This window comes from Oryza sativa, chromosome 6, assembly GCF_034140825.1.
Source record: "Oryza sativa Japonica Group chromosome 6, ASM3414082v1".
Lineage (NCBI taxonomy): Eukaryota > Viridiplantae > Streptophyta > Magnoliopsida > Poales > Poaceae > Oryza > Oryza sativa.
Genome location: NC_089040.1, coordinates 29,522,027 through 29,542,700, shown reverse-complemented (window position 1 = coordinate 29,542,700; position 20,674 = coordinate 29,522,027). Strand labels below are relative to the sequence as shown.

Below are 20,674 nucleotides of genomic sequence, written 5' to 3'. Positions count from 1 at the left end.
CAGTAAGCTGCAAAACATAGCTGTCAGGGCGAATCAGTGATTCAGTGTTCGTTTTCCCTCAATTTTTTTAATTTCCCTATAAAAATTAAGTTTTCGTTGCAAGCCCTATCTACAGTGCTAAATTTTACAAGAAACAGTTGAGTTAGAGCAGTAACAGCATGCTAAAATGAAGCAAACAATGAGACTGATCACTGCAAACCATAATTGAAGTACTAGTATACCACATTGTTCCCACTACTCATACTGTCGCACTCGCACATCACCAGCACGTTGCAGTTGCTGCTGGACATCAGAAAGTTACTGTACATTTCAACTCTTTATTGAAGCTCTGTACTAGCTGGGGCACATCCCCCTCATGAATTGAAGACGGATCAGTACTACGATCCATCAAAATAGAGGTATTCTGAATTTATATTTCTACCCTCCCCACTAATGAATTGATGACCTCTGGAATTTTACTCAAGTTGATGGTGGGTGTGCAAGCGAGCACAAATAATTGACAACCGACCATGCTCTCGCAGAACTTTCAACTTAAAACTGGTAAAGAGTTCTAAACCTCAGTGCCCATAGCTTTCCTTGTTGATAAAGGGTATCACCTCTCGAGCAACTGCAAGTTATGACACTATCTCGAGAAAGAAAGATACAGTACAGCTGAGCAGAACCATCACTGTTAGATATAGCACTTTGTATTCGGATGGTAGGTCATCCTGCAAATAGCCAAAATGCACCAAGATGATGTTTCAGCGTTTACAGTAAAGGATAAGAGAAGCAGCTCCAGTGCATGCCTTTTTAGGTTCGCTTTCTGTTTCACATTGTTACACGCACCCAAAATATCCCCTATATGCCGAACAAATCAATCAATATGAGCAACTACTTTGCTTCCCAGTCACAGCTGTTATATACTATAATGTACTAGCGTAAAGAAGACAGTGCACCTGAAAGGCAGAGGTGTCATTTGAGCTCTGCATTTCGTTGGTTAGTCTAATAGTCTAAGGCAAATCAGATTAGCAAATGAGCTAGCATTGGATAAACGTACCAGAAAGGTAGATATACCCTTTCATTATGTACTTGAAACGCAGACAACAGTGAGAAGAAGCATCAACACCTGCCTGCAGGAGTCTCTACGGCCGTCGGCCTGATGAGGGCATACATCATCCATACAACCAAACCATCCGTATCAAACACATAATGTCATAATGATGTCCTTAAATATTGGACAGTCACCACCCATGGTACACTCATTAAGGTTTCCCAATGATAACCCCCAATTGGACCAGGCACCATGTTGTCATTAATGACCAAGTACAGTTAATTTGGCACCGAACCATTTGATCTTTCAAAAGTTACAACTAGTTTGATTGTTTGAAGTTTGAACATGATTACATGGGTATGCTGACTTCAACAGTAGCTAATGAACAGCCTAGAAAGTATAGGGTTGAAAAGAACCAGAAGGTAAGACAACTACACAGGTACAGCTTAAGTTACCAAACCCAATTACAAAATGTTATGGAACTGAAAGACCACCGATGCACCATAACCTAACATCATGAGCAAAACATTTCACTGAACAAAACATTGTGTCATCAGACTAAACAGCACTTGGAAGACCAGTCAGGAAACATCATGCTCCACTGCCAGTTGCGCTGTATGAGAAACAACTGCAGCCTCGTCTATCATATCTATTGGCGCTTATCCTGCTTACGCAGGCCCATCCGAGATTTGGCATATCTGATAGATGTTAAGGAGCTATATCAATAAGTTAAAAAGGCATGGTCAGGAAGTAGAGATCGCATTTAGCTTCTGCTATAAGCTCCAAATACACCCTGCAAGAAGAATTTGAAGAGAGATATAATAGCAGGAAATTTAAATAATCCCTAAATGTAGGATACTCTAAACGCATCCCCTCGCCAGTTGATGAATACAAAATAACTCCTTGGAGACGGTTTATGGCTTCAGTTGAACTGTCCATATCCTGCAGGCAGCAACTCCAGTTTGGGATTAACTTTGAAAATAAATTCAAACATATTGAAATCATCGGTAATGAAAATGCTTAAGGATCCACTCTATAGGAAAATGCAAGTACAGAAACAATAGTATCTTTCAAAACACATATCTCCATTGCATGTTAAATGTGGCAACAAACAAGAACCCCTAATTCGACTATCTTTACTGATGCCTGTGTATGCAGCAGTTGGTTGTCTGGTCTATAGAATTTATGGATACAAAAAACACTTACATAGAAAAAAAATACAGATATGACTTTGTTAATAATGTTCGCAACAGATTCCCGTGGTCACACCACAAATATTAGGGTTAACTAGTAAAATTTATCAAGAAATCATTTTTTTGATATCTGAAACACATGAAACAAAAGAATATAAACTAGATTTAACCTACAGAAAAGAATCAACTTTACAGACTGTCTGTCTCTGTAAGTGTATCATCATAGTTTCATGTTATCTCACCACTGATGAAATCAAGAGCGTTTATTTTCTTGTTTACTTTGTTTTGACTTCTACCCGATGTTTTCCTTTTTAACGAAAAGTGAAATGGGCATCCATTATCTGAAGATTTACCACAGATTTCAAAAGGCAGATAGCTCTCCACAATAGACCAACATAATAGCTAGAGACCTAGACAATTAATAATAAGCAGCAGAATAGTTTACTTGATATACCTTGAAATCCACAAATGCAACTGGAGCTCCAAACTTGTTTTGCATCTTCACCTTTATGAATCCCGCGCAACTAACCATGAGAAGAAACTTGTAAAAAAAATATGTTTATTTATTTATCTCACATCATGAATTGTTATATTGGAAATACCTTGAGAAAACATCTATTAGCTCTTGCTCAGAGCAAGTTGGACCAAGGTTAGCAACAAAGAGTGTAGGGCAAGGAGGATTGTTTTGAGGGGCAAATGCTGATGGGTCCTGCAGGTAAATGGACATGCAAAAGGGAGTAAGCATTACATACTCTCCAATAAGCCTAACAAAATATAGATATTTGATATTTAGCAACAACAGAAATCAATTGTGCTGTTTTCTGATCTTTTTATTTATGTAAAGTAAAACCATGGGTTACTTCATTTAGTTTTCCATCCAATAAGATCAGCTGTATAATATGGCTCACTCCATGAGTCAAGATCGAATGCCTTGTTCATAATGATCCCAATGAATCCGAGCCATTTATTCAATTGCACAATTAGTTGCTATATGCAACCAAACCAAGTTTGTAAAATAAGAATGAAAGAAGAAGGGAAGGCGATCCCTCAGAATATTACAGCCCAGCCACATAAAGCACACATAAATCAGAGAGAAAGGAGATGAGAAGATAGATGACCTGGTTCAGCCCAATATCCCACTTGAACCCAACATCTCACATAGCACACTATCTTCTAGCCCCGCAACTCCAACTTACAAGTCAACATGCGTCCACAATTCACAAAGTAGCCTCCACTGCCTCCCCTTCCTCCACAGCTGCACACACCTAGTCATCTCCTCAACCTCCTCTCATGCTCCCCTCTCCATAACCATCTCATGCGTCTGCTGCTGCTCCTCATCGTCAAGCAGATGAGCTGCAATGGTGGCAATGGTGGGACTGGCAACAAGCAACAAATTAATGGCCAACCACCAGCAATAGGCAGCAGTCTCTCCAAGGGCAACAACCCACACGCACAAAGATCCAGTGGCCAACCATCAGGTGCTCTCATGGAGAGTGGAAGCAGGTGTGCCCTGGTAGTGACCCATGATTTGAGATGCCTCATCAAGGTCATGGATCATGAGGGCAGCCCCCAATCCCTGTGGCTATACTTTGCAGTACCAGTTACGCCATTGAAGTCATTCGCTTTAGTCTTTTGTAACTCAATCGCACTTTATAATACTAGTTAAACTACCATTGTTGTGACTAAGTTAATAGATTTACCTACTATACAAGATTAATAGAATTCTACCTTGAAGATAATGTACTAGTAGTAAAACTCTGAAAGCAGAACTGACTTGTGGTACAATAATATTATAAATGTGCTAGCCCTCTTTTTTCCATATACAAATGGAATTAACTAAAACCATTCAAACAGCTTTGCAAATGTGATATATGTCATAAGATGGTAATAATATTAAGCTTTGCTGCAATTGTTCGTAGTTTCCAATTTTCCATCTCAGATACTGCAAACATTTATCAAACAACATATTTGTATAGAAATAAACCAACACTGATGCTAGACAAGGACAAATATATCAAGATGCACAAACAAAACTCACCTTGCTGAAAGCAGCAGGCTCAAAGTTCGTGTAACTGCAAGTTGAAAATGATCTTGATTAGAATTAAAATATTTCTAGGAGTAATATCAGCAATAGTATTGGATATCTCTTTTCTAACACCAGCTGCTGGACATCTTAAGCTGATTTTCCTAAAAAACACATAATTAAACTGTGCTCAAGTAGTGCGCCATAACCTTTGTGCAGAAGGATAACCATTCAAGCTGTGTGAAGAATTACCCATTCCAGACATGTGAATATTGCTTCCAGCACCTGATAGGGCGCAAAGTGTGCCAAAGATGTGCAAGGTGAGTGTTTTGCAAGAATGTTCATCAACGTGAGTGGATATGAAGTCATGGTTAGGATATGAACACAGAAAATTCTAGGAAAAAGTTATAGGAACTCAGGATCAACTGTATCCCTTAGTAGAGAGGGAAACCATTTTCATCAATCTGATGGATGTGGAAACTGTGGATTTGGAATGGTCTGCTATTGCTCATGTGACTACGATGGAACAGGTCCTAGTGGATAGATCAACATGGTGTATACAACGAACTGTTCAAAAAAATTGCAGGTACTAGCTCCTGTCAACTTGAATGATACCTGAATCAGGAAATCCCCTCGGATTTCTAGCTTTTTTCTCAGAGGAATAAGACGGAACATCATCTGTTGAAGTAAAAGGGTGCAATCAACAATACTGATACACAATAACCACAATATGTGGCAGTAGGAACAAAGATTGCAAGGTGCAGGCTAATCGCCCACCTGTTCTGGAGCGCTTTGATCTTGAATTAGATTTCGCAAGATCTACATGCAGTGTGCAATTATTCTCAAGGTCAAATATCCTTCCCTGCAGCAAGAAACAATCCACAGAAATGGCAACCATTGAGAACTCTAAACAGATTATTTATAGCTGTAACTTCTGATGTAGATAACCTCGTTAGGAGTAATGGTTTGTCAGAAAAGCATAACCTAATACTACTAGAAACCTGATAATGCTGAAGCGAGCTCTTACGTTTGTGGCACTCATTGCAGCTAAGGCAGAAGGTTGATCTGCAAAGACAGCGAACGCATATGCCTGCAACGCAGAAACAGTCAGGGTTTGTGCTACTCACCATACTGTTCGAGAGAAGGAATACGTACAAGTTTGCAAACCCAATTACCCTAGCACAGGGGAGATTGAAGGGTTGGGGGGTGAGGAGAGAAGAGTGGGGAAACCTGCGAGGATTTGCCGGAGGTGCGGAGGTGGGAGGAGACATAGCCGGGGAAGTCGCGGAAGAGGTTGTAGACCTCGCGGGCCTTGGCGTCGCCGGGGAGGCCCGCGATGAAGAGCGTGCGGAGCTCGTCGCGCGGCGGCAGTGGCTCCGCCGCGTGGTCGTAGTACGCGCCGACGTACGCGGGCGGCGGCGGCGGGTGAGGAGGGTAGGCGTGGTGGCGGTAGGAGGCGTACAGGGAGGTGCCCGGCGGCGGCGGCGGCGGCGGAGGCGGGGCCGCGTACGAGGAGTGCGGCGGCGGCGGGTTGTTGTAGTAGGACGCGGCCATGCGAGGCGGCGAGGCGGCGAGGAGAGGAGAGCGCGAGCGCGAGGGCGACGGCGGCGGAGGAGGAGGAGGCGGTGACGCGGGGGTGATGGGGACGCGGACGCGGTTTGGAGGATTCCGCCGCTCGTGCGGCCGACGGAGTTGGGGGTTGGGGGAGAAAATTGCATATCTACCATTGCATAAGATTGGCTTCGCAGAAATACATCACTTAAATCGGCTTCGCTAGAATACCACTCCCAACTAGAACGGCTTTGCCAAAATGACATTTTGGACAAAAATAACCCTGGTTCTTCTCCCTTCCTCCAATGCCAATGTTGGAGGAGCTCGTCGGCAGCCACCAGTGCCACCTTGTCGGCGACGATGGGGGCGCTGCCCTCCTCGTCGTCCCCACCTTTTCATCATGCCTGCCGCGCTAAGAGGAGGCCATAGCCGACGTCATCAACGTTGATGGGGCCAAACTCATCGGTGACGGAAGCGGAGCGGACGAACTCACCAGCGATAGGGGTGACGCGTTGAGGTGCGGCGGAAGAACTCGTTGAGGATGGGGGTGGTGTGTCGAGGCAACAGATGAACTCACTGGCAATGGGGATGATTCGTCGAACTCGTCGGCGACGGAGGCGGCGTGTCGCGGAGACTGAAGGCGTTGGGGGCCGCGAGGCTAGGTGAGGCGGACGAACTCGCCGGAGAAGACCACCGTCGTTCGCTCCTCATCTCACCTGCCGCTACCGCGCCGCGCACCATTGTCGTTTGCTCGTGCCGGAGGTGGAAGAGATAGATGCAGGGTCATTTTTGTCCAAAATGGCATTTTGGCGAAGCCGTTCTAGTTGGGAGTGGTATTCTAGCGAAGCCGATTTAAGTGATGGTATTTCTGCGAAGCCAATCTTATGCGATGGTAGATATGCAATTTTCTCGGGTTGGGGTGGTTTTCAATTTCGCCTTTCTCGGTGAGCACGACGGGTTGGAGTTGGAGTTGGGGTTGGGCGCTTGGCGTGGTGGCTAGCGTTTCGTGTCTATGGCACGACCCGTGTTGTGTGAATTTGTTATGGGTAATGATGCCTATTTAGGGAGGGGACATCCGGTTCTGACCGAAAATCGGTCTTGAACTTCAATCTTTCAGTCTTTAAAAAGTTAAATCGAATTTCAAAACAAAAATATCAGGACCGATAAATTCGGTCTCGGTCTCGGTCCTGACCGAAATTCAACAATAGTTCATATATGCAAAGAAATAATAGAAATTTTCAACACAAAAATCACAAAAAAAATTCGTAAGCACGTATGAATAAAGACTCTTATTAGGTTGCATGCCTAGAAGAAGTAGGGATGTGAAAACTATAGTTTAATCATATTGAACTCAGTGGATTGTAGGTTGCATTTAGACTTTTTTTTTGTTATTCGGTCTATTTGGTTAACCGAGGAGACTAACTGAATTGGCCGAACTGAAATTCGGTCTTTCATTGTCTGGACCGAATTTCTCGATCTCAGTCTTTTCGGTCTCAGTCTTGATCTTTTCGGTTTAGTCTTTTTCTGCCCACTCCTATGCCTATTGCCTTTCTTGAGTGTTTTGTTGCCATTGTTGTGTAAAGATTGGACTATGGATTTTATTTTTACAAAACTAACAAATTATTTTCTTGTGTAATATCTTATACATAATTGTAAATACATCACATACTACTAATTAAATCCCCAACCTTTGGATTGTATAGAGATTCATGGTTCAATCTTATTTTCGAATAAACTCTTCGGCGGATACGATAATGCAACAATGATATCTCTATTGGACTAGGTTTAGAATATTATTAAGAATTAGTGACTAATCGTCGCTACACATTTTTATTTATATAATTGAATCAAGTTTCACATGCACGCATGAGATAATGAGACGTATAATATTTTATATAAAGCACTGTTCACAAAAATGGTACTATAATATTTAGTGTGAACCATTGATCATAAAAGCAGACGATCAAAATTGTTGCGTAATCGCCATAAAGCATAAGAGATTTTAGATTTAAGGAACACCTCATATTACTACTAATGTCAACAGATGTTGTCTATCTAAAATCTATCGGAGGGAGTATATCCATTCAGTGCAATGGATCATTTTATATACGGGCATTTTATCGCAAGTACGATGTACGGGCATTTTATCGCATCTTCGTATCTTCATTTATATTTTTGGTGTAATACGTTGTTCTCAATGCAGGTCGCGTTGATTCGAGGAGGGCCACACGGCAATACGGCATACGGCCGGTCCCCCAGCACCAGTGCAGCGCACCACCGTGCGCCCGTGCGCCCGTGCACGCGGTTTCGCTCGCTCGCCGTTCCATCTCCTGCACGAAAAAGAAAAATGATTCCACGCGATCCCACGAGAGCGAGAGCAACCCAACCCAACCCGCGCCCGCCGTTGCGCCGAAGCGCGAGCCCCCACCGCCGTCACAGGGGAGAGACAGCGTCACAGTCACAGAGCCCTGAGACCGCAGTCCACCCGCGATTTGTTCATCTCGTTTCACTTCACACGCACACGCCTTTCCCCATCCCCCGCCTCCGCGCCCGCGCCCGCGCGCCCCCGTCCGCGTCTCGTCCCCGCCAACCATGCCGGCGCCGCGCGAGCGCGACTAGCGGCACGGCTCGCGTCGCGAGGGAAAGGAGGAGGAGGAGATGATGACGAAGCCGCCGCAGAGCCGAGGAGGGGGAGGCGGAGGCGGTGGCGCGCTGGGGCGGCGTGGCTTCGCGGCGCTGCTCGCGGCGGCCGTCATCGCGCTGGCGCTGCTCTGCCTCTTCTACGGCGCCGCCTTCGCCCCCACCCTCCGCTCCCGCCGCCTTCCTCTCCAGCGCCGGTTCGAGGCTGTCCCCGCCGACCTCGCGCTCTCCTCCCTCCCGGTCCGTGACCTCCCTCCCTCCCCCCGCCATTGTTCCGTACAACGCGAGTGACTGATGGCTTTGATTCGCTAACTCCGCGCATGGGGTTGGTTCAGGTGTGCGACGCGAGGTACTCGGAGCTGATCCCTTGCCTGGACCGTGGCCTCCACAACCAGCTCCGCCTCAGGCTCAACCTCTCCCTCATGCAGCACTACGAGCGCCACTGCCCACCCGCGCACCGCCGCCTCAACTGCCTCATCCCGCCACCCGCCGGCTACCGGGTGAGACAACATACATCCGATCCGACCATGGAGACCATACATGATATGATCGATGAATCCATCACTTGTTGTGCTGTGCATTGTTTGTTGTTTATTTGGTAAATGTTGGTGTGATGTTTCAATGTTCAGGTGCCCATCAGGTGGCCGAGGAGCCGGGACGAGGTGTGGAAGGCTAACATACCACACACCCACCTTGCCTCTGAGAAGTCCGATCAGCGGTGGATGGTGGTGAATGGTGACAAGATCAACTTCCCCGGTGGGGGTACCCACTTCCACACTGGTGCTGACAAGTACATTGTGCACCTTGCTCAGGTTCAGGATGATCTAACAGCTAATTACCATGTTTTGTTACCTTTGAATCCGATGACATCATTGTTGTTTGGTGTGGATGTGTGGTGCAGATGCTGAATTTTCCGAATGGTAAGCTAAACAATGGAGGGAACATCAGGAATGTGCTGGATGTTGGTTGTGGGGTTGCAAGCTTCGGAGCCTACCTTCTTCCTCTTGATATAATTGCAATGTCTCTTGCTCCTAACGATGTGCACGAGAACCAAATTCAGTTTGCCCTTGAGAGAGGAATTCCGTCAACCCTCGGTGTGCTGGGCACAAGGAGGCTGCCATACCCCAGCCACTCATTTGAGCTTGCGCACTGCTCTCGTTGTCGGATTGACTGGCTGCAGAGGGATGGGATCTTGTTGCTGGAAGTCGATAGGGTTTTGAGGCCTGGCGGGTATTTCGTATATTCATCGCCAGAAGCTTATGCTATGGATCCCATCAACCGGAACATATGGAGAAAGATGAGTGATCTTGCTCGAAGAATGTGTTGGCAGATTGCATCTAAGGAGGATCAGACAGTGATATGGATCAAACCATTGACTAATGAGTGCTATATGAAGAGAGAGCCAGGAACACTTCCAAATATGTGTGACCGTGATGATGATCCGGATGCTGCTTGGAATGTGCCCATGAAAGCATGTGTAACTCCTTACTCGGAAAGTAAGTTTATTTCCCTGATTTACCTCAAGATTGAATGAATAGTGAAAAGTATAGTGTACTACTATACTACCCCTTACTTTCTTATGGAATTTTGCTTGAATGCTATATCATCGGCTTTCCACAAAAGTTTGCTCATCACATGACACACTTAATGTTGGAGATTCAAATCATTAGTGATAATTTAGAAGGGTACCACGGTCAACCATTTATATCAAGAGAATAATCCACTGCCGAACCTTTAATACTTGGGCTGCGGGCTGCCCAGTTGCCAACCAATAGGCTTAAACCTGGATCATGCTTGCTAATCGCTATACGCTGTAGGCTTTGCTTATCCAGCCATTTATGGCCTCAACAGATTACACTTCTCTTTCATGTTCCTGGTCATAGCGGCGGTACCAGATCATAGTTGGCTATATACTGGTGATTGAAGAGCAGATGATAAGCTGAATTGTGCATGCTTAATTGGGGACATCTCTCGAGAATACCTCAAACTCGTTATTTGTAATTTTTAGTATAGCTTGGTATAGTATGTATTAAATGCTTTACCTCGTTATCTTTACCTAGAATCACTCAGTACTTTTCCAGTAACCAATTGTCTGTTATTGCATTTACTGAAGTATAGAATTCTGCTGTCTAGCTTGAGAACTACTGTTGTAATTTTGTTTGGTTCAAATATGTGTGTTATCTTGGTGCTGGAAATTTAATCAAGCAATTGTTAGTTACCTATTTTCTGTTAAAAGGAATTGTCAACTCCAGTCGTTGTCATATCCTTGATTTATCTGCTATCAAACATATGTTTTTCTAGCCAATTTAGCCTTGTTCTGATCTTGTCGTGTGCACTTCTCCAGGAGTCCACAAGGTTAAGGGCAGTAATCTGCTTCCCTGGCCGCAAAGGCTTACAGCACCACCCCCTCGTCTTGAAGAGCTCGGAATCAGTTCAAACAATTTTTCTGATGACAGTGTGAGCTATGCAACAAACCAATGATATTTTTTCATGCAATATGTGCTCACATCCTTTCTGATAGCTTCTTTAGTACCTGACTTTGAAGTACTCCTTGCAGGAGATTTGGCATTTTAGAGTTATTCAGTACTGGAAACTCATGAAATCTGAGATACAAAAGGATTCATTTAGAAATGTTATGGATATGAATGCAAATCTTGGTGGATTTGCAGCATCCCTGAGGAAAAAGGATGTCTGGGTGATGAATGTAGTTCCTTCCACAGAATCTGGAAAACTGAAGATCATCTATGATCGTGGTTTATTGGGGACCATCCATAATTGGTATGATATGTTTGCAAACCTTTTGTCCTAAATCCTTTAGATTTAGTTCAGTCCAGTTGTTTCAGTGTTGACTTTGCATAGCTAAAATTATTACGTTTTCATTGTCTGTGGCAGACAAATCCAATAGTTTTAATGCCTGGAATGCAATCAAAATATCAAAAAGTATTGAAGTATGTTGAGTATTGAAGAAAGAGACCAGTAATTTGATTATTGTTGACAAATGAAACCTATTGTCAAGCTGTTCTTTAGCAGCCAGCCTTAGAAATACCATATCTTTGTTAACAAAGCGCCATTATGTATCTTCCATTCATGTAGGGGATTACATTTTATCTAGACATAATTTGCATACGATTTTGTGGATTTCCATAGTAATGCAACAATTGAAGGGTGGTAGCTATTTATCACACGGTTTTAATAGTAGTTATAGTTCAGTTACCACATTAAAACATGTCGCTAGAGATGTTATCAAGTCATCATGATTGCACCTGAAGTTCTCGCCATGAGAAATCCCTCCAAATGACATGTGGTGCTCTTGTCATTAACTTATGTGACCAAGATGCTCTATTTACTAGTATTGCATAAAACTTAAAACCTTGGCCTATCTTCTATCTGGGCCCAGTGCTCCAGCATTGCTTAATTTCAGTGTCTACTTTCTATTGTTACTTCCTATTTCTACTAAAATGCCTTCCATATGCCTGATTGACTTTGCCATGATCACAGAAAACAATTTCTTATTGTTGTTGTATTGCAGTATTTGATGGTACCAACTACTATTTGCTACCTCAATTGTGGCATAATTTCTTTATTTTCTGTTTTCTTAATTGAAGGTGTGAGTCATTCTCAACATACCCACGCACCTATGATCTCGTTCACGCCTGGCTTCTTTTTTCTGAGATAGAGAAACAAGGGTGCAGTGTGGAGGATCTGCTGATTGAGATGGACCGCATCATGAGGCCTCAGGGGTATGCCATTATCAGAGACAAGGTTGCTGTCATCAACCACATCAAGAAGCTTTTGCCAGCGGTAAGATGGGACGACTGGTCATCTGATGTGAAACCCAAAAAAGACGCTCTCTGGTCCGGTGATGAAAGAGTCCTGATCGTGAGGAAAAAACTCTGGAATCAGACATTGTAGGCCTTGTAGCAAATACGCAAATCGTAGTTCCTGTTTTGACCTTAGTTAGCCAGCCCCTTCTAAATTGTGATAACCTGATCCTCATGTGTATTAAGCGACCGGTGATCAATGCTTAGCAGTAAGTACAATGTGAAAGCCATTCAAAATATGGAGTTTCACACGAAACCATGTGATACAACACTCGCTTGAATATAAAATTAGCCATAGCAGCATATAATCAAAATGTTCCTTTCACATCCATACCATTGTATAGATCATCAAAAAGATTATAAATGATGAAGTGACCGTATATTTGCCATTTGACAAAAAAAACACACCCTACAAATGCTCTATGAATTTTAAACTGTTGGATCGCTTTGAGATTCATGTAGTAACCCTCAAACCCTAACCCCCTCCTCTGCTCCCTTCTTATTCCCACCCCAATACCCCATTGCGACTTGCTCGATGCTCCTGCCTTCATCGCTCCACAGTGTCACTACCCACCCTCGGTCCGCCTTCTCCCTCTCCCTCTAGACCTCCTTTCCCCTTCTCCTCAAGCCGTTGGGACGCCCCTGGCTTGTAGCCACTCACTCTGCTTTGCTATTGACGCCAACATTGGCCCACTGCCTCGCTGCTGACCTCGTGGCTTTGTTGGCCTCACTGCTCACTTGTCCTGTCACCAACCAATGGTTTGCCGCCTCCCATGGACATTCCTCTTAGCCTAGGGAACTCTCCTCTCTCTCCTTGCCCCCACCCCCATCCCTAAACCCTAAATTGGGGGCCACTACTAATCACCAGAGTTCATTAGGGTCGTCAGAGCTGGAGAAGGAGTCTTAGCATAAAATCGGGAACCAAATCCAAGCAAGATTTTGGCCCTAAATTCCTATCAAATGCTATTTAGTAATGCCGATTATACAAGTCTATTGTGAGTGAGTGCGTACCCAACGACTCAGCGAACACATCACAACAGAACCCATGAAATCCAGATGAATTTGATTAAAAAAAATTAAAATTCAGTTTTTTTAAAGTTGACAAAAAAAAACACGAGTGGTTTGTGCTTGAGGTTCGACCTGGTTCAAAAAAAAAAGAAAAAAAATCGGGTTTCTGCGAAATCCGAACCAAATTTCACTGGAATTGCGAAAAGGCATGTTGGGCCGTAAGGCCGCAACCAGAAAATCTGGCCCAGGAAGCGCAGCGGAGCCAATCCAACGACACTCCCGTCACCGCCGACAGCGGCATGGCGGAGCTACGGCACGCCACGGCGGCGGCGGCGGCGACGCGCGCGTCGAGCTCGCCGGCCAAGCGCGACGCGGAGTCCTCCGCCTCGTCCTCCCCCTTCGTGGCCTCCTCCTCCTCCCCGCGCGGCGGCGGAGGCGGGGACGGCAAGGACGGGGCGCCCCGCTCGTCCGCTCCACTCCACCACCAGAAGTACCACCTCCCCTCCCCGCTCCGGTCACTCCTCGCGCTCGAGGATCCCAGGTCGCCGACCGCCTCGGCGTCCTACCGGATCCTGGTCGCCGTCGTCGCCTGCCTCTTCGTCGCCGCTCTCGTCTCCGCTCCTTCCGTCTGGTCACGCATCGTGAGCTCTTGATTCCTCCTCGATTGCTTCATTTCTATTGCTGTTCGATCAAGATCTCATCCAACTTCTTTGCTTACTATCATGTCGTTGTTGGAACGTAGAACGCGCCCTATCTGTGCCGCAAGGACGGGATTCGGCTCCACTGCCCCAGGGTAAAGTGACGTTGATCTCATAATGTATTTATGTATCTTGGATATCTATCTGTACGCAATTCGCTTTCAATATTGTTTTGGATGGCTTGGTGCTACTCTGCAGGTGAACGAGCGGGAATCTCTCTGGGAGAATCCGCATGCTGCAGCGGCATCTTGGAAGCCCTGCGCCGAGCGCCGTAGTGATGAGATCTCAGGCAAGAGCAGCATCTAATTGTCATTTGTCCCTGCCTCCCTGCAAATACTTACTCAAAGATAATCTGAATATACGTACTAGTTGGACCGCTAGATGTAGTTTAGTTGGCCCAAATGATTTTCCAGTGTCTGTAAGGAGAAATGAACAATGAATAACTTATTTCTCTAATGTTAAACTGATGATTTTAGCAACTATCCACCAAGATTGTTTATAAGAGCGCAGGCGAATTAGGCACCCAGAACGATGTACCTCCTGTTCTGTGATTGCATGCAATGTACCTATCTATTTCTCTCTGTTGATGCAAAAAATGACTACTTTAATCCTTACTAAGCCTCTCGTACCCACAAGACCTAAGCTTTCATTTATGATGTCCTGTGACTGCTCTTATAAGAGGCGCTTAACACTTCAGCATTTCACTGTGTATGCTTGTGCCTGTTTATGTTTGTCAATTTGTAGCTTACAGGAATTATTACAACATTCCTTTGAAAGTTGAAACCATGGTTAGATCCTGATGAATAAAGATATTTTTCTCTCTTCTGCTGTGCAGATCTTGTACCAGAGAATGAAACCTCTGGGTATATTTTTATTCATGCCGAGGGTGGATTAAACCAGCAGCGAATAGCCGTACGGATGTTCTTTCCTCACATTATTAGCTTGCTGAAGCTGTGTTGTGTAATCAGTAGTTAACTGCGATACTCGATGTATTTGCAGATATGTAATGCTGTTGCAATTGCTAAGATAATGAATGCCACACTTATTTTACCTGTGCTGAAGCAGGATCAAATCTGGAAAGATCAAACGTAAGTGATGAATTATGGTATTCTTTTTCTGTATCAACTCCTGCTTGCATACACCCTTTTGTGTCTATCATGTCTTTTAGGTACAAGTCCTTTAGTACTTGAGAGCTTTCGTCCTTTTATGCAGGAAATTTGAAGATATCTTTGATGTAGATTATTTCATAAATTACTTGAAGGATGATGTACGCATTGTTCGAGATATTCCTGAATGGTTCACAGAAAAAGATGAACTTTTCACCAGTATAAAGTTAGTTGCTTCCTTTTCACTTATTCCTTCTATCTTTTCTTTTATCAATCAATAAGATTGATGTGTGCACACACTCCTAGAACATATGAATTCTGGAGACAAGCAAACAAGGTGATTGCCGCTGCTTGTTTGCGGTTTGTAGTTGTCTTTCATTCACACATTGCATTGTCCACATATGTGATGCCACTATAGAGGCATCTACTTCAAACCATGTAGGGGTTAGCATGTATTATAGGGTCAAAATTAGCTTATTTTACTATAGGATGCCAACAGTCTTATACAACCGAAAAGTGCAAGGGCAAAGGAAAATTGTATCACTAGGACAGGTACTGCTTATGGGCATTTTTTTCCTTATTTATTCTTCCTTTTTTCCCCTCTTGTCATGATGTTGAATGATTATAATATGTTTCTATTTTGGTCATCACTATCTGCTGTGTTTTCACCCATAGTTAGCAGTTACTATATGTGCTATATCTATAATTGATTAACACTGGAACATAGTCTTCCATGAATGTAACTTATTTTATTTTTGATGCTGATTATAACAGGCGAACTGTGAAAAATATTCCAAAGTATGCATCGGCGCAGTTCTACATTGACAATGTACTTCCGAGGATCAAAGATAAAAAGATAATGTCTATCAAGCCATTTGTTGATAGGCTGGGGTAATGTCTTATCATCATGACTGCACCTCATCCATACATCTTGAGATTGGTTGTATAACTTTTTAGCGCTGTTACTGTCCTTGACATCAGAGTCTTTTGTTGTAAAGTGAATATTGCTCCCGGTTCCTCCCCTAAGTATATGCCTTACAATTTCGTTCACATCAATTGATGTGATTGAGTGTAACCTAAGCCTGCAATTTCAGGTATGATAATGTTCCAATGGAGATTAACCGGCTCAGATGCAGAGTTAATTACCATGCCTTGAAGTTTTTACCTGAAATCGAAGAAATGGCTGAGAAGCTAGCAACAAGGATGAGGAACCGAACGGGCAATGTAAATCCATACATGTAAGCTTAGCTCAGTGTCTCCTATTTAACCTACCTGTCGCTATCAGATTGAAATGTATCTTATACTCGGTTATACTTGCTTGTGTAGGGCTCTTCATCTTAGGTTTGAGAAAGGAATGGTGGGTCTTTCATTTTGCGATTTTGCGGGAACTAGAGAGGAGAAAGCAATGATGGCTGATTATAGACAGAAACAATGGCCAAGACGCTTCAAGGTAATCTGAATTTTTAGCTACCTGGAGAGTTGATGATGACATTGGCCTCAATATGAATAAGGTCACAGGATACAGTACATAATGTTTTTCTTCTCTTCTATTTGTATGCAGAATGGATCTCACCTTTGGTCATTAGCACTGGAGAAAAGAAAAGAAGGTCGCTGCCCTCTTGAGCCTGGGGAAATAGGTATTATTTTACGTGCAATGGGATATACAAAGGAAACTCAGATATATGTTGCATCCGGTCAAGTTTATGGTGGAAGCAATAGAATGGCTCCGCTAAGGAATATGTTCCCCAATTTGGTAAGTGCTTCAAAGTTTTTTTACCGGGAAAACATTTCAGTACTTTAGGTCTTTACTAGAAGGTTCAATTTATTGCATTCCGTGTTTCCTTTAATGTAGACATATTGCAAAATCTTTACTACGACTTATAAATGTTAGTAGTGTCATGTCTCTACACACTCATTACTTGACCGGATCTTTTATAGATGGATCTGCGTAAACACGAGCGTGCTCTTTGTAGAAACATTTGATGTTGCATTTAATTCTTTTGTGAATCATGCATGTGATTCATTGAATTAGAGAACGGTTATCTTTTATTTATGAGTAATTATGCAGGGCTAGAACTTATGCCATGTGTCTTCTATCATTGTTTGAGAACTGTTGCAACCCATGGGAAAATATACTAGTTGCATATAGTTTTGAATGTAGTCGAGATAGTCGAGATAGTTCTGACCAGCATAAAATCTGTTCAGACAATTGATCTGTTCTCTCCTCTCTCTGTTTTTTCGTTAATTATAGGTTACAAAAGAAGATCTTGCAAGCAAAGAGGAGATAGAACACTTCAAGAAGCATGTGACCAGCCTTGCTGCATTGGACTTCCTGGTTTGCCTGAAATCGGACGTGTTCGTCATGACCCACGGTGGCAATTTCGCCAAGCTGATCATCGGTTTCCGCCGCTACATGGGTCGGCATCGGCTCAAGTCTATCAAGCCAGACAAGGGCCTCATGTCCAAGTTCTTCGGCGATCCCTACATGCCATGGGCAACTTTCGTGGAGGATGTGATGATCACTCACCAGACACGAACTGGCCTCCCTGAGTCCACATTCCCACACTACGACCTCTGGGAAAACCCCCTTACGCCTTGCATGTGTAGAGCTTAAACTATAGACAGATATTGATTGTGCGTAGATATTCTTTGTTCATATACTGATTGTAAGTTTATATAGTTCTTTGTATCACATCCATTTTTCATTTTACCTGTTTTCTTAATTGTATCTTCTACCCTACAATGCACCAACTGTTTTTACTCATTTTTCATTCTTAAAATCCAACGACACATATTTGTCTGCATTAGATCGAATGGATGAGATTGCCTCCCCCTCCTCCGTGTTTCTGAATGGTTGTTGTGTTGAGAACACTGCCAAGCTGAGGACTCTTGTCTCATGATAAGGACTTTGCCGAGCCGAGGACTCTGTTTCTTGATCCATTCAAATGAACGTAAACTAAACTTCATATAGATCAAAGTTGTAGTGATATTCCTTTATTTAAAAACTCACTTTGTTGAGCTCCATTATTTGTTGGTAAATTGATGGACAAAATTTGTAAAAGCATTTGAGAATTTCATTGGATATTTTGTATACATGTTTGTTCCACTAAACCGGAGAGAGTAGTACTTAATTGTCCAATAATGAATAAAAAGAGAACATTCGATTACGCTTATAGGTCAAATATAAGGGCAAATGTTTTCCCCCCAAGCAACCAAATTAAACATATATAATATGTTGTTATCCTTTATTTTACCATTGCAAGCTTAGATTCCTGGCATAATACTAACATATAGTAATGTTTTTATATGTTCATTGTCGTTTGGCCCCCTCGTATGAATTTAGACATACCTCGGTTCAGATTCATTGTACTATTATATGTGTCTCATTTAGGTTGCGCTCTTTTCAGCTTATAGGATTAAATTCTACTCGTTTTCTGTTAGCATGTTTTTCAAACTGCTAAATGGTATATTTCGTGCGAAAACTTTCTATAAAGAAGTTGTTTAAAAAAATCCAACAAATTTATTCATAAAAAATATATATTAATACTTAATTAATCATATGCTAATCTCATTTCTCGTTTTACGTGTGGCTAATCAGTCCACCACACCTACTGAAACGAGCGCACCCTTAGTTTTAGGTTACTATATTTTGAGACAGCAGCATCAATGATCAATGGCTCCAGAACTCAAGCCTGCAAATTTTGGAGATGGATTTTAATATCTCGGGTGGATGTCCACCCATTTCTTGCATGCCACCTAAATGATTATGAAAAAATTCCAAAAAAAATTGTAAGATAGGTTAATATGTAATATATCATTTCATAAACATGAAAATTCAAATTTGACTTCTACAAGCTATAACAAAAATAACAAATTTAACTCTAACTAGTATATGTATATTCACAGTCAAATTTGTTATTTTTGTTACAGCTTGTAGAAGTCGAATTTGAACTTGCATGTTTGTGAGATGATATATTACATATTAACCTATCATGTCAATTTTTTAAAAAATTTTTTATAACCATTTAATATGTCCACCTGAGTGTTTAAAACAGTTTCCCTTCAAATTTTTTATAACCAGGTCCTTCCTAGCACTTGTCACTCCTCTCGAGAGTGAACTCCAAGCACTCGCCATGGAAGACATGGCGCACGGAGCACCCGGGCCACGCGACGAGGTCGGTCTCAAGCTGGAAGAAGCAAACGGGACACTCCTCTCCGGCGACCCCAGCCACCGCCCTCCTCCTCTTCTTCGCCGGCGGCGGCGCCCCGTCGCCCTCCTCCTCCGACAACACTTCGCCGGCGGTGGCGCCCCTGTCGCACAGCACCGGCTCCGGCAGGTTGAGGTCCAGGCCGACGTGGTGCCCCGGCCACGACCACGCCGCCGCCGCCTCGGCCTCCAGCTCGCGCCGCATGTACTCCATCCGGTCCGGCCTCTTGTCGAACGGCCGGAGGATGCCGACGGCGACGAGCACCTCCACGCGCGTGGCTCCCGGCGGGACGATGCTCGCCGGCGCCGCCATGATCAGGCTCGACCAAAGCTCCAGGAGCTCCCGCCTGAAGAAGTAGGGGTAGATCAGCGGCGCCAGCGACGAGCCGGCCCACGCCAGCGAGCTCGCCATGCCGGCGGCGGGGGAGACGACGAACCGGAGGCGGTTCAGCTTCGTCCTCCTCGACACCTCCACGCCCTTTCGCCCGCTCCACGTCCCCGAGTAGCGGGTGTAGCGGTAGAGCACCACGATCTCCTGGCCGCCGCCGCCGCCGTCGCCCTCGACGACGGCGACACGCATGAAGCCGGCGGCGCACCCGGCGGTGGCGAACCGCGCCGGGCCGAGGAACTCCCCTTCCGGGACGAACGGCGCCGGGACCAGCGGCAGCTCGCCTCTGGCCGCCGGCGCCTCGCCGTCCCTCGCCTTCGTCGGCTCGTCGGCCTCGTCGCCGCTCTCGTCGTCGTCGGTCAGCTCGTAGTCCACCACCGAGATGGCGGGCGCCTCCTCCTCCGCCGCCGCGGGTAGCGATCCGGCGGCGAGCTCGCTCGATCTCGATCTCTACAGGAGCTAGCTAGGGCGGGTGGCTTAATTCGAGCGCGCACTCGCTTTCCTTTTCGGTTCGGACACAAAGTGGATTCGGATTCATGGGGCCTTTTTAAGATGTGTTAATTAAGAATTTGTCGCTCGCTATCTATAACATGTAGACCCTTATGTGTGTATGACATGTGGGTCTGGCAAATCTTTTAGAACCACTTGTACAAGTGGCAAATAGTTGATTATTCCTTAAAGAATATATATACAATGTAGTCAGCACATCCATTACCATTATGATGCCTTATCCATAATAAATAAATACGGATGCGATTAGGGATCAGTACTGCCCGATCCTAGCCAAAACAGGCAATATATTTCGTCACTTGGTTAATTAAAGAAATGATTCAAGTTAACTTGATACTATATTCGTCTCAAAATATTGCTAGAATAGGTCAATTTCTATTCTTGGCAACGAATCTGGCTGGTGTCCAGATTCATTGCCCTAGGATAAGTAAAATCATATCCTAAATAGCAATATCTTGGAATGGAGGTGGTAAAAATTAGTAATTTCAAATAGATGCAA

At 44.1% G+C, this 20,674-nt stretch overlaps 3 protein-coding genes across 4 annotated transcripts; 2 read left to right on the top strand and 1 right to left on the bottom strand.

The window, feature by feature from the left end:
* Positions 1-1,312: 1,312 nt before the first annotated feature.
* LOC4341891 (RNA-binding protein L-like) lies at positions 1,313-5,947 on the bottom strand. Its single transcript, XM_015785522.3, has 10 exons — positions 5,477-5,947; positions 5,274-5,336; positions 5,024-5,108; positions 4,862-4,924; positions 4,456-4,531; positions 4,262-4,295; positions 2,826-2,932; positions 2,678-2,747; positions 1,890-1,972; positions 1,313-1,728 (listed from the first exon to the last, which is right to left on the bottom strand). Exons 1-10 carry the CDS (start codon positions 5,798-5,800, stop codon positions 1,680-1,682), a joined length of 954 nt encoding a protein of 317 aa, XP_015641008.1. The 5' UTR covers positions 5,801-5,947; the 3' UTR covers positions 1,313-1,679.
* A 2,337-nt stretch (positions 5,948-8,284) lies between these two features.
* LOC9266893 (probable methyltransferase PMT9) lies at positions 8,285-12,589 on the top strand. 2 transcript variants are annotated; one of them, XM_015785922.3, is made up of 7 exons: positions 8,285-8,677; positions 8,773-8,937; positions 9,067-9,249; positions 9,339-9,933; positions 10,782-10,894; positions 10,995-11,215; positions 12,114-12,589. In XM_015785922.3, coding segments are annotated over exons 1-7 (1,500 nt in total). In that variant the 5' UTR covers positions 8,285-8,455; the 3' UTR covers positions 12,115-12,589. The 2 variants fall into 2 exon arrangements, with proteins under 2 accessions (XP_015641408.1, XP_015641407.1); XM_015785921.3 differs by having other exon boundaries at positions 12,043-12,589.
* A 941-nt stretch (positions 12,590-13,530) lies between these two features.
* LOC9272062 (protein PECTIC ARABINOGALACTAN SYNTHESIS-RELATED) lies at positions 13,531-17,877 on the top strand. Its single transcript, XM_015787879.3, has 11 exons — positions 13,531-13,907; positions 14,009-14,059; positions 14,163-14,253; positions 14,800-14,876; positions 14,964-15,052; positions 15,177-15,296; positions 15,845-15,961; positions 16,165-16,308; positions 16,397-16,520; positions 16,632-16,823; positions 17,322-17,877. Exons 1-11 carry the CDS (start codon positions 13,566-13,568, stop codon positions 17,682-17,684), a joined length of 1,710 nt encoding a protein of 569 aa, XP_015643365.1. The 5' UTR covers positions 13,531-13,565; the 3' UTR covers positions 17,685-17,877.
* Positions 17,878-20,674: the final 2,797 nt, after the last annotated feature.

Coding starts and splice junctions, on each gene's coding strand:
- LOC9272062 (XM_015787879.3), top strand. CDS start 13,566: ATGGCGGAGCTACGGCACGCCACGGCGGCGGCGGCGGCGACGCGCGCG. Junction 16,309..16,396: donor GGCAATGTAAATCCATACAT/GTAAGCTTAGCT, acceptor TTGCTTGTGTAG/GGCTCTTCATCTTAGGTTTG. Junction 16,824..17,321: donor GGAATATGTTCCCCAATTTG/GTAAGTGCTTCA, acceptor CGTTAATTATAG/GTTACAAAAGAAGATCTTGC.
- LOC9266893 (XM_015785921.3), top strand. CDS start 8,456: ATGATGACGAAGCCGCCGCAGAGCCGAGGAGGGGGAGGCGGAGGCGGT. Junction 8,678..8,772: donor TCGCGCTCTCCTCCCTCCCG/GTCCGTGACCTC, acceptor GGGTTGGTTCAG/GTGTGCGACGCGAGGTACTC. Junction 9,934..10,781: donor TGTAACTCCTTACTCGGAAA/GTAAGTTTATTT, acceptor GCACTTCTCCAG/GAGTCCACAAGGTTAAGGGC.
- LOC4341891 (XM_015785522.3), bottom strand. CDS start 5,800: ATGGCCGCGTCCTACTACAACAACCCGCCGCCGCCGCACTCCTCGTAC. Junction 4,296..4,455: donor GGTTATCCTTCTGCACAAAG/GTTATGGCGCAC, acceptor TTCAACTTGCAG/TTACACGAACTTTGAGCCTG. Junction 2,748..2,825: donor CTAATAGATGTTTTCTCAAG/GTATTTCCAATA, acceptor TCTCATGGTTAG/TTGCGCGGGATTCATAAAGG.